Source organism: Pyxicephalus adspersus, chromosome 6, assembly GCF_032062135.1.
Source record: "Pyxicephalus adspersus chromosome 6, UCB_Pads_2.0, whole genome shotgun sequence".
Lineage (NCBI taxonomy): Eukaryota > Metazoa > Chordata > Amphibia > Anura > Pyxicephalidae > Pyxicephalus > Pyxicephalus adspersus.
The window spans coordinates 54199894-54213551 of record NC_092863.1 but is presented as its reverse complement, the minus strand read 5'-3'; the positions used below and the strand labels follow the sequence as shown (position 1 = coordinate 54213551).

The following is a 13658-nucleotide window of genomic DNA, read 5'->3' as shown; positions in this document are numbered from 1 at the left end:
CAGTGTGGCAACTTGCACTGTAATGAGATAATAAATGTTATTCACCTGGCAGTTTAAATGTTTTGGCTAATTGGTGTAAAATAAAAAACAGTAAATTTAGTTGTGTCTTACTTGCTGTTTTGCAGTACAGGTAGTCTCCGGGTTACATTTGAGATAGGGTCTATAGGTTTGTTCTTAAGTTGAATTTGTATGCAAGTCGAAACAGGTACATTATTTTAATATATGCAATTAGGTTAGTTAATCACAAACAAAGCAAAAAAAAAACTTTATGGAGACTAGACATTCATTAAATTCTGGAGCAAGCTGTACTTTGATATGCATAAAGAAACAATTGCATAGTTTGTCTTGGTCATTAAAGAGTTACAAGAGGCTGCAGAAAGAGCTCAGTCCTTAAGATCACCCAAAACCTCAGCTGTGTGTAGCAAAAGACTTCTGCAGGTCATGAGCAACCCCCCCCCCCCTTCAAGCCTCAGTCCTGCACAGCAGAGAGCAGGGAAGCCTGTTCGTTTTCATATCTAGGTTCAGATCTAGAAGTCCGTATGTCGGATGAAGGAGGAGTCCGTATGTCGGATGTCCTTAACCCAGCCATTTCATAAAAATGAATGTAGTTTTATAAACTTGAAAAATAAAATAGCTTTAAATGCAATAATTGTAAGTACGTTTTACTTGGTCCAGTCACAGGCTATGGACAGGGAAATGACCTAGCTTTATTGTTTAACATGAGCAAAAGAAAAATGAGGTCTTCTAAATCTCAGTACTAGACACACAGAAAACCTTTGGAATGTTCACCATATTTCACATATATTTCCCTGCTGTGTATTTCTCTGATTTTCTGCAATTCACCTTTAACTTATACAGACACTAAAGTACCATGAATAATATTTCCATTTTAGTTCTGTATGAATATTTTTATATCTGATGTACTGACGTTATAGAAATAGGCATTAAATCAGAGATTATGTTTTAGTTTCTTGGTTTTCCCGTTAATATGTAATTTTGTGTATAGTTAACTTTGTCATAATAATGTTCATGTCCACTAGGTCTTCGGAAAGTTATGGTCAGAGCACATCGGCAGGCTTGGTGTTGGCAAGATGAATGGTATGGCTTAACCATAGAAGACATCAGACAGCTAGAAAAGGAAACACAACTAATGCTGGCACAGAAAATGGCACAGTTCAGCTTAAGTGAAAATGAAGCAGAACAGCATGGCGCCAAAGAATCTCCTGGAGAAAAAGATACAGAGACCAAGGTCATCACCTCTATAGAAACAGTAGATGAGCCAAGTGGCATTACAGAGTCACTGACAGGAAGAGGCTTGACCAAACAGTGGTCTACATCTTCCAGATCATCTAAGTCTTCAAAGAGAGGAGGTATAGGTTTATTATTTTTATTACATCACACATTTGATCCTGAAATTAGATGACAGAGGCAGGAAGCATACATAAAAACTTTCTCTGTCATTCATCCAATTTAGTATTCTTTAGAATTCCTGAGAAATATGACTGACTATTGTACTATTTTACCTTTCTTTCATGTTTTATCTTTTTCACAATCCAGACCTTTGCATTTATCTCTATGCTATATTCCTCTTATTCTAATCCCTTTCTTTTCAGTAATGTATTTTCGTTTCACACTACTGCTGGTAGCACAGAATAAGTGGTATACATGTTGCTTCAATCAGTAATTAAATCTCCCAAGCGAAATTAAACAGTGTAAACAACCCAGTCATCATACATCAGTCGGACCGTCGTTAACATTGCAGGGGATACATAAATGCGAAACAATTCAAAGCAAAAACTCCAATTTAGCTTGCATTGAAAATCCTTCTTGTAGAGACAAATCCAGCAGCTCAGCTCATGACCTGTATTGTATAGGCTGCAGCTGAAAGGTGAATTATGATTCAGAATTGATATGCATGAGTGGAGATGTAGAGCACATTGTTTGTTCCCTGCTGCCTTTTTTTTCTTTTTTTTTTTCTTTTTTTTTTAACTAAATAATAAACCCTACTATTGCTGCAGCATAACAGCATGAGGCTTATGCAAATAACCAGGACAACCCATTAGTAACCAGTTCACTGCCAGAAAAATTGTTATATTTGGGGGCCTCCTGGATTTTGAAAGCCAGCATGTAAAATTTGCAGTATCAATTTTATCTGTATTTTCACACTTAAAAATAAGTTCACAGATTTGGCATTAATCCTAAAATCTTGAGTAATATTTCTTGATCAGATACAGTATGTAACAGCGTCCTTCCCCTCAACTTTCTATCTGGTTGATTGAGATTTGTATGTCCACTCTCCTGTAACATTTGCTATATCTTATAGCTTATATACAGTATTTATTATATTTAACACATATTTTTAAAAACTGAAATAAAAAAATGTAAATGTACTACTCCAAATAGTCATTATTTTTTTTTGCCAAATAGAAATAGATTGCTATACTTGACCTAATACCAAGCTGCAACTTTAAATTCCAGTGCCTTCCATGCACATGCATAACCTGATTTAAAATATTGTTCCTTTACGTTCTTTAGCGCATGTTAATTGCTCATGCTTGATATATTCTTTAGCAAATTTTTCTATCCGTATGCTGATTGCCAATTAGTTGCTGACATTTTTTTTTCTTCATCATCGATCATTGGGTGTTTTAGAAAGCCTAATTAGGCACACCTAATGTCACACCTATTTGTTTCTGGATTTGCTTGTTGTCTAAAATTGACCAATTATTATTAGCTTGCATGCTTGCAGTTTTTTCCCTATCATGTTGGCAAGCTCCAGTACAAGCAGTAGTACTTCTGTGTGAGTTGTTACTGGTCAAATACATCTGCTTTGGTCACATAGTATTTGAAAGGCATGTGAATGGCAGTCCATAGAAAACCACATTGTAGGAGAAAGTCAGCAAGCTAAAGTATATTTTCTGTATAGCCCAAATGTTTTCAATTATTTTTAGACAGATTAAAGAGCTAAAACTTGTTTTTTTGCAGAATGTGTACAACTGGGCAAAAGCAACAAAGAATGAGCGCAGAAATAGGAAATTAAAGGGAGCTTCCTGCCTAAAAATTTGTTCCCAAAACAGATGTCCCAGTTGGAAGATTTATCATTACCTTTTTCCAGGGACAACTCTAAAATGTTGCATTTGTTCTCATTTTTTTCAATGATAAGGGTAACCAGTATAAATAGAGTAGTGGATCTTCCCAATAGGAATACAGGCTTTGACCTCTGGACTATGCAGAAAAGGTGAAACAAACAGTTAATAGATCACCCCAGATCTATACATGCGCAGCAGTTAGGAGACCTGGAGGAGCCATAATATTTATAACTTGCGATTCCAAGCAATTAAATAATAAAAAAAATATATGTCCTTCTTTAAAGAGTTTGAACAGGAGTTTCATTGACACTATTAGAAAAATGTGGACATTAGTTGGCATTTGTCAGGCATCTGTTTTCAGCTAGTTACTGAACTATTTACTACTTTTACCAATGTACTTAGGGTAGTAGATTTGGATATATTTGTTTATACACACACATGCATATTCCATACCATCTTGTAGCTATGCATTGTGTGCATTGCATACATGTAACTAGTATCTTTCACTGACAGCAAGTCCTTCCCGGCACAGTATATCAGAGTGGAGAATGCAGAGCATCGCTAGGGACTCAGATGAGAGCTCAGATGATGAGTTTTTTGATGCTCATGGTAAGTAGTCTAACATCTTAATCTTTGTCTGAAACTATTTTTCTACATTTTATTTTGTTAAGACATTACAGTTTAAATATTTATATTTTTAGATTATATTGTAAATGTGTGACACATCTATTAACCTTCTTTATTACATGATATAATGGATGTTTCTGTCCTTGACTGCTTTAGGTTTATGTATTATTACACAGAGATAAATTGGTTTAAATAGGTTTAGCAGACAAGTTGCTTTTTAGAAAGAATATAGAAGCATGCAACATAACTTTGTCCTTTTATAGATGCATACTTCAAATGGCTGATTACTCAGAACACCTGTTAAACATATTTGTAACTGGAAACTCAGCATTTGTCTTCTCAAATGCATAAATTCTGACATACATAAAATATATAGGTATAGATAATATAAATAAGCTATTTTCTCCTGGCTTTGAAATTATTATAGATGATGATAATTTTAGCATTTCCATACTTAACATGCAAAAGTTCTACTCCTATTGAAAAATAATTGGCTTTAGATTCTTTATTTGTTTCTTTAGCAAAGAGAGTTATCTGCTTGCAAGGTGCTCAGCCAGTTTACAGTACTATAGTCTAAAATCGCTACATAGAGATGTGGTCATTGTATACCTTGCCAGTGTGATCTTGATACTCTTGGGGGTATTCTGAGGGAACTTTCAAGGCATGTTCAGGTATTTTATTGTGTATTGTTTCTTCCCTATCATCCTTGTGTTTAGAAGATTTGTCAGATAATGAGGAAGTATTACCAAAAGAAATCACTAAATGGAGCTCAAATGACTTTATGGACAAAATTGAGACAGCCGAAGCCGATGAATTGCAAGGTAAGTGAAAGGTTTCCATGAGTTTGAGCTGGGTGGATCATAAATATTAGGCTCAAATGTCTCCTAAGATTTTTCATGGCATAATACTCCTAATTTAGATTTAATTAAGAAAAAGATAGACCCCTTGTGCATTTTTATTTCTTATGTCCTGACTGGGGAGATTCACTCTCCTGTTTGTCTTGGTGACTTTTCTCTTTAATACCCAGAGCCCAGAATCCCCTGTCCCCAAGTAGGGGAAATTAAAGTATTTTAAGCTGTCTTCATAGCAACAGGTAAACGACACAAGTTTTAGCTTTACAAATACAAAAAAATACATATTTCACTAAGGGATTAAAAACTGGCTGTGTCAAATAGTAAAGTCTTATTTTTGTCTAGTGTAAGCCTTTTGACATTCTGCTCATGAACACCATTATTCACATAAAATAGGTAATTGCAAGCTTGCCAGGGACAGTAAATTCAAAACCAGTAATCAAATAGCACTGCTTATGAGTCCATTTGCCAGATTATTTAGGAAAGTGTGCAGATTCTTTAGAGTGCTCAAAGAGCCATAAATGTGACAAAACTGTGTCAATATTAATTAAAGCAGTAGTAAGTCCCTAGCTCTAATGATATCATACAGATTAAATTAATATGTAATTACAATTAAAAAAAAAAAGTTCATGACAAATTACGTTTTCTGTATTTGTTCCAGACCTCTATAGCGTCTTCTTTTATGCCATTGTTTTTCTTTAACTTTAGATGACTCCTATCATGAAACAGCAGAATATACTGTCAGTTCCAGTGTGGAGGGATTAAGCATAATGGAGGTATGTCATGTAACCTAGATGTATTTTTACCATAGAAGCCTGATGACTTTTATCAGTTACTAGTAAACAATAGGCAGTCCAGATAAAGCATGGCTGAAACAGTGGTATGAAAATAAAAAAAAAAAAAACTACTTTTTGTCTGTTGTTCCATTACTTTAAATGGAACAGGGCAAATGTTAAGGTATGCATTACAGGTAGAAAACATCTGATGCCGTTTAAGCTTGCAGAGCAAGAATGTTTCACAACAGAAATGTATCTAAACAAAGTACCTTTGATGAGTCTGTAAGGAGTACAACTCTCTAAGTGGTACAAACTGGATTTGTCCATATACTTGCTGTCACTGCTGATGTTTTTTTTAACTTTTTATATTGACTTTTCTTAAATGCAGAACGTCTGGTGGTGTATACTTTATATAGGTTTATGAGAAGCCTCAGGGTTTATGGAAATAGCAAATAATGTCTTAGATGCATATGTTTCCTTTAATGGATTAAAATCATATTTTGAAGTGTTTTTGGCTGTTTTCCACATTTTTTCATATGAATAATTGATGCTTGTGATTTTACCAGGAGGATTGTTTATATCTTGAAACACTTAGGTACCACTAAAATATATGGAGGCTGCCAGTTCTGTCTTCCTACTAAAAGTTTTAGTTGCCTGGTTGTCTACCCTCAGTACTTTGACATACATTTCTGGAACAAGCATGCATATGTCAGAAAAGTCAGAGTGAAGATAAAACGCCTAATATACATACTTGTTACTGATTTGGAAAGTACTGAAAGCCATCAATAATCTTAAAAATCAGAAAATGAGTGTTGTTACAGTACGGATCAAACATGGGCATCTTGATGCTTGCTCACAGTTTTTCTGTAGTAAAGCAGTTGCATATTGTTTTTCAATAGTCTGGCAGTGTCCTTTCCATAAGATTGTCCATTTCATACTAACTTCCAACCATTCTCAGAGCCCCTTCTAACCAGCATCAACCCTCCTTCCAACCTGTAGTACTTTACAACCCTCAGGAACACCTAATTTACTGTTTGATTTCTTAGTGAAATGGTAGGACCTGGAGGGATCAGTCGATCTGGAAGATGCAGAGCTGGAGGAGTGGAGATCACAAGATTGTTTAAGTTGCTGATTGATATCTGAGGCATTTGTGCTTAGGCCGAGTGAAATTTCAGGGTCTCACAGTTAAAATTTAAAATGTTGTCCTACATGAAGTAAGCTGCAAGAAGACCATTGAGTTTTCCCTTTTGCCTAAGTTGCCATCACATTCCATGGTCAGAAAGTGTTAACTGGGCAAAAGAGAAAAGGATTTCGACTGGGGAGATAAAAATGGATGGACTGGACTGAAATACCATTTTTGGGTACATTACTGTCAGGCAAAATTATAATACAGGCAAGATAAAAGGGCCTTTTTTGTCAAGGTCTTCTGCCATCTGTACTTTAAGGAAATTTTAAACTGTAAAATATTTTTGGTTTTAAACTAAACTTCATGTATTCTTTTCAAAGGCAATTGTATACAACAGGTGTGCTACTTCCCTAGCAGCATATACTTACCTACCCTTCATCCCCCCTTTGAGACATCACAGAGCCAATCACTTAGCTCTATCACAGTCACATGAGAGGAGAGCGAGTCACACACTCCTGTATATTCAGGTGTACTGGGTATTTTCTTCACTTCTGGAATCTGCACTGCTAATGAAGGAAATGTGCTTCTCAGACACTAGGCATTAACCTGTTGCTTTGCCCAAATAACTTTTTTTTTTTTTTATATAGTTGTCATCTGCCAACAATTTTCATGCTTAGAAGTAGAAGCATTTTCTGTCATTTACACTGGGCCAAACAAGGACTAGGTCAGGCAACCTTTCTTTTTTAAGGATATCTGTTGTTTTTTTGTCCTTCTCTACAGATGTTAAATACATATGCTCTAGTTCCAATCTTACATGTTAAAGTATTATTTGCAAAACTGCCTGTAACCGTGAGTCAGTGACTAGTTAAGGTGTAATCATTTTCAATTTCTGCCAGCTGCATATTCTTGGTGCCAAAAATCTACGTACCATAAAAATACCATTTTGTTAAGGTATATATTATGCATTGTTCCCATTGCTGCATTATAAGTGACAATGCCCAGTAAAAAGCATTCTAATTAAATACGTAATAAATAAATACAATAAAAATTGACCTTAGACTACAATAATGACATATGACCATGGTAGGGACATTAGATTGTGAGCCCCTTTGAGGGACACTTAGTGACACGGCTATAGACTTAGGTACAGCGCTGCGTAATATGATGGCGCTATATAAATACTCATGCTCCTAATGAAGGGAAGGGAGAGAAGAAATGAACTGAAGTGGAGCTGCTTGTCCATTTTGGCCTAACCATGCTGTTGTTCTAGGCTTGTTCAAAGTTGGCACTATTTCACTTTTCCCCTCTGTCATTCGGAGTGAGTTTTTTGCCCATTCTAAATATCATATAGAGTTAAGTCCTTTCTAAGGTCATGTTCAGACCCTCTCCATACAAGTCTGTGGGACAGAAAGGCTAAAAGAGGAAGTTTTCTGACTATTTTATTATACAATATTAAGTTCCGGACAGCAGCAAACATTGTGTGTCCTGCGTCTTGCAGCCATGCTGTCATAGGCCATGGCCTATGCTGACTACTAAAATTTCACCCAGGTTCCTCTACCAGCTTGTCTAGATAAATTAATTTGAAGCGCTCTTGTTGTGTTCCACATGCAAATATTATTGTGAGGTGCACAAGAAGATGTGACAGATACAATCAGTAATATCAAGTGAAGTTTTCTCTAAACATGAATTTAACATTACTAATTTTGTTTATTTGATATGTTGTGTGAAGTCCACAGTAAATGTAACCTATGAGGTTTTGAATTTAGGGAGCTATATTGTGGTGTTCAAAACTCTTTGTCATTTTGATGATATTTTAGACTTTTACTTTACAGGAGTTTATTGTTGTCTGTGCCCCCCTTATTAAGTGTTATTCCAACACTTCCTGTTACAGGTAAAATAATCAAGACAGGAATTGAACTGATATTTTCTCGTAGGGTTGCATGCAGCGAGATTTTTTTGCTTTGTTCATCTCCTATGACTTTCTGGCCCTGGCATTGGCTAGGCAAAAGTTTTGTAAGAAATCTTTTCAAAGGTGGCACAGAAACATGAAATCCAACCCTTCCCCACTCCTATAGGTAACCTCTAGTTTAACTCCAATAAAGTGCCTTCATATTATTGCCTATCAATCTCCTCAGTGTAGGTATAAACATACATTGACCTGAGCTCCATTATGTGAACTACTAATACAAACATAATAATCTTTTTTCAGTTTTAATACAAAAACACTGTATCCTATTGCTGTAGAAAGTTGGTATTATTCAGTTAACATCATTTCCCCAGCTGTAAATCTTAGTTTATTTATCATACAGTATTTTATGTTGCTGGGTGCACACACACAGACACATGCACACAGACACACACCTACCCCTTTACCCTCATTTGCCTTAGGCAGTACAATGTTTAGGCCCATCACTGCTATGAACCACTTTGTCAGTATTCATCCCCGGAAATACTCAACATTGTACTGTCTTTATCTGTCACATCTGTGTTTTTTTTATTTTCTTCCCCCTAATGGTTTGAGGACATTAATGGACTTAGACTACCCAGCTGCACAACTAAATGTGGGTTTATTTATAATGCAATATTGATAAAGCCGCAGAGACATCCATCATCAATGTCCTAGTAGTGTGACTTCACAGAGGATTAATTCCTTCTTTCACACAAAAGGCAGCATATTTTGCATTCATCTGATGTCTTTCCCTCTTTTTCTGTTTAATACTTCACTTGCCTGAGGAAACGGAGCAGAGAACATTTGCAGATTTGATTTGCTTGCATATTTGTAGGTTGGGTAACATAAAATGCAAGAAAGGTGCTGAGAGAAGGTTTTACATATATAATATGCTGTAAAGTCACAATGCATTACTTTTCATGGTCTGTGTTTTTATTATTCTTTAATTTTTTTCTTTTGGGGGATATTTTTCTAATTGGATTGGAAAGAGCTAGAAACTCTGAAGATTTTGTCTCCTCTGTGTTGTTATTATTAAAGAGATGTCCACTCATTTTCTGTCCAGGTGATGGGCACCAGAAGAGGAAGTGAGGGGAAATCTTTTTAACTTATACACAAACAGTACTTGGCAGATGGTGTAACCCTTCTTTCTACCTGCAACTGCAGTTAAGCTTTTGAAAGTCTGAATGCTTTTGCATAAGATTTTTGCATTTCCATAAGATGAGCTTTGTGAGCATAGCACTGATCACAGACATGTGTTCAAACTCAAAACATAGCAAAAAGATTTGTTTAACTTCTTTGCCTTTTATAGGACCCAATATGTCCAAGAAAACACAATCAAAGAAGGCCAAACAGCCTCAGATTTGTCATCTATGTTGCACTAGTGAAGAGAATGCTGATCATATCTTTCCTGTGTTTGATGTGTACTTCAAATGCAGGAAATCCTTAAGGCTATATGACCTGGAGTATTTATTTTTTTGTGTTTCACCTTTTTACATAATACTTGCAGTTTCTTGTTTTTAGACCAGTCTATAGTTATTGAATTGTGTTTGTGCTTTTCTGTGCAGAGGCACACTGCTGTTCTCCATGCACAAGTCATTTCCAGCTTCCCAGCTGTCACCCTCACAAATGTCATTACAAGTTCCACAGTTTTGGCTGCAGTAAGTACAGTAGTCTGTGGCTTCTCTAGGTCAAACTGGGGTGTTTACTGTTTGGAAGAATGAAGTTGTGAAATAGTTAACTAACCCCTGGGCATGTAACAGAGTGCTATATTCATTTAAATGTACAATTAAATATACTTTATAGCTAATACTTTTGCTTGTGCATTGTTTCCGTTATTACAGATTTGTGTACAATAATATCACACATTTTAGCTCAGACTTGACTCTGATTTTGCAACATGACTGTGTATAGCCTTTTCAGTTATTTTTTAGAAATATATTGTGTTAGTGCTTAAATGATTTTACTTTATGTATAGTTTGTGATGACCAATGAACACAAGATCAGTCAGATTTGTTCATTACATACTCAGGCTTTGCTTCCTGCTATGCAGTTTTACTGCTGGAAAATTTAAAGGGTGATTGAGAAAGAATTAGGTACAGAGCTCCCTCTAGTGGTTGATCTACAAATCTCACAGTGCACATACAAACAAGCCATAGAGAATATCTCACCCAAAATAAACACTTGTTGCAGAAAAGACTTTATAGAGATTAGGCGTTGGGAAAACCAATCAAACATGCTGGAATTGCATACCTGGGGGGATCTGTATATCACATTAACAGTGTACACAACACATCCGGTTGCCATATTTTTTAAAGCCCTCAAAACATAACAGCATATGCAGATTAAAATGCCAAGTTACATTTTAAGCACTTGAAATTACAAAATGGTTTGCAAGCTAACTATGCACATATTGTTCTTTATCTTAAACTCAATACTTAAAAACTGATTTATGTTTTAATTTGTTACTGTAATTTTAAAAGTTGATTTCAGTCTTTTAAAACTACAGCTGTCATTTAGAATACTTAGCAATCCTGCCATGAAGGTTCTGGTCTAGGCACCCTCTATTAGGGTGACAACAGTCTGCTAATTATTCTTCTTATCACCCTGTTTCATGCTTACCTAGTAGAGATAACAACTGCTGTGCCAACACACTTACTTATTAGTCATGGTACACTGTGGTTACTATTAGGAAGTCAGTCCAGAAACATTATGCACAGCTGACATCTGCAGATGTATTTGCACAGGTATACATGTAACAATTAAAAGAGGGTGGAGGAGATCAACAGCATTGAAATAGTCAACAGTCATTTTGGATACAGTAGGGAAGGGTGAAAATGGCATTTTTAATATTTTTTTTTTTTTGTCCACTGGCTTTTCATTACTATTATTACACATTATTATTACACAGTATTTATATAGCACCGATATATTATGTAGTGCTGTCCAAAGTCATGTCACTAGCTGCACCTCAAAGGGTCTCACAAATAAATTGCCCTACTATATTCATATGTCTTTAATACAGTCTAAAGTCCGTTTTGGGGGGAAGCCAATTAACCTAACTGCATGTTTTTGGAATGTGGGAGGAAACCGGAGTACCTGGTGGAAAGCCACGCAAACACAGGGAGAACCTGCAAACTCCATGCAGATAGCTTCCTGGCCAAGATTCAAACCTGGGACCTGAGACCTGATTATTTTGATTTTTAACGTAGTTGTTTTTTTTTAAGGTTTTTATTTATTAGTCTAAACCTAAATACTACTTTATACAGCTAAATGTGCTGTCAAATTTAGAGCTCCTTTATACACAGATCGAACATTTCTGCTCTCTACTTTATCTTAATATGTTTTTTCTTTTCATTAATACCATGTTCTTTTAATTAATATTACTAATACATACATATAATACAATATAAAAAAAAGAAAACAATATGTGCCACACTTTGATTAGTGGGGTTTTTTGCATTCCTGCCTCTCTTTTAGGCTTGCTACCCATTTATATTGTACATACTAAGAAATATGTATAGCCATAACAAATCAATAACAAACAAACATAGTAAACACGATCTCCCAAAACAATAAGTAATATTTTCTTTAGCCGTCCAGTCATAAATAACATAATCATTAGATTGCAAACATAATGGAGAACAGTATGAACTGTATATGTACCAATGTCATCATGGTGACACGTTTCACAGCACATCTGCTTCTTTAGACCATTAATTGGTTGAATACTTGAATTGGCTTTACATACACTTTTCCAATTTGAATTTTTATTTTCTGACAATGTTTTTTTTTTATTACCCTTTCATTTGATGGATGATATTTTTTCTTGCCTTTCTCATTACCTTCAGCCAAATGACACCCATTTCCCTGTCTGTATAAACACTGTAGTATATTGCTTTAAGGTAGGGTTGGTACATGACTGTGTCAATGTGGAACCAAAAGAAATGATGGGAATGCTGTAAAGCTTGTTTCACTAATTCTCCTGACATGTCGGTTATGTAAAAATGTTTGCTTTTGTGCATGCATTTGCAGTGTTACAGTTTAAGCTTAAGTTTATTTGCAAAAGGTTTATAAACACCATTTTATTTTTCAAAAAAAATGTTTGGACTTTTGGGAGACCTAAATTCATTTTATTCTTGCATATGTTAAAATATATTTTAAAAGTTTTTTTCTGCATTATATGCATTTCATTTTTTCCTGTTGGTCTTTGGTGACATAACTTATTCATTTTTACATTCAGCTTTAACCATTATATTTTTATTAGGCATTCAATCATTTGAAAGTTCTTTAGTGTAGATAAGTGGAAGTCTAAACAACCAACTTTAAGATTCCCCTGGTGCTGAGGTAATCAATGCATTTCGTGTATTTAACACGTCTTCAGGATAAGCAGTTATTGGCTGTAACAATATACAATATAAAAAATAATTTACAAAAAGATGAAATATTACAAACCTTTGATAATTCCACTTATCTGTGCATAGCAGATTGCCTGTCATGTCCACACCTGGGATTCGGTGCTCTCTACTTTTCTCCAGTAAAGAACACGTATATTTCCTTTCATCCCCCAGTATTCAGTGGTTCCAATGTCCCTACTGTGAGGATTATGATATATTAGAAAGTTAGGACAGTTTTAGTTTTCTGGATGTCAGTCTTCAAGTACTGACATGCACTAACATGCAGCTTTTATTGTGTTTTAATGACAGTGTAAGGCAAGTTGTCAGCCTGTATAATTATCTGAATACAAGTTTTCTTGAAATTGTTAATGTGTGTTTCTATCAGTATGCAGTGTTTGGAGTACTGTAATCTTTGCCACCAGGCAGTTTTACCACAACACTGACAATTTAGGCGTTATGCTTGGCTTCTGTGCTATTTTAAATATTATAGCCATTCCAGTGCTTCCTTACAGTCAGTGGTATGATAAGTGGACCAGGAGCGCCTTGTGTGTCTTCCGTTTCTGCAGAACACCAGATGTGTTTCTTCATGACAGCAAATTTCTTATCTGTTGTTTTACGCATTCTCTTTGTGTAAATTACAAAGCGCGCTCCATATAAACACAGCAACTCACTTGTGCCAGAAAACTTTTATCTGCTTGGTCTTTGCTTTATCTTACAGCTGCAGAAAATCACAGATGGCCTTGTTTAGATCAACTCATGTTTTATGGTACAATTTAATACTTGTAGTCCCATCATGGCATACTGCCAGTATGAAGCTTTCTTTACCTGTGGTTATAATATTGCTTCC

At 35.4% G+C, this 13658-nt stretch overlaps 1 protein-coding gene across 17 annotated transcripts in view; it reads left to right on the top strand.

The window, feature by feature from the left end:
* PITPNM2 (phosphatidylinositol transfer protein membrane associated 2) overlaps positions 1-13658 on the top strand; it is a 160435-nt gene that overhangs the window by 111308 nt on the left and 35469 nt on the right. For 11 of the 17 annotated variants that reach the window (XM_072415803.1, XM_072415810.1, XM_072415807.1 and 8 more), the window contains 5 exons: positions 1041-1370; positions 3603-3698; positions 4433-4537; positions 5276-5343; positions 9983-10075. In XM_072415803.1, coding sequence (XP_072271904.1) covers positions 1041-1370; positions 3603-3698; positions 4433-4537; positions 5276-5343; positions 9983-10075 — 692 coding nt within the window. The remainder of the gene's footprint in view (positions 1-1040; positions 1371-3602; positions 3699-4432; positions 4538-5275; positions 5344-9982; positions 10076-13658) is intronic. The other 6 variants (XM_072415815.1, XM_072415812.1, XM_072415809.1 and 3 more) reach the window with 2 other exon arrangements.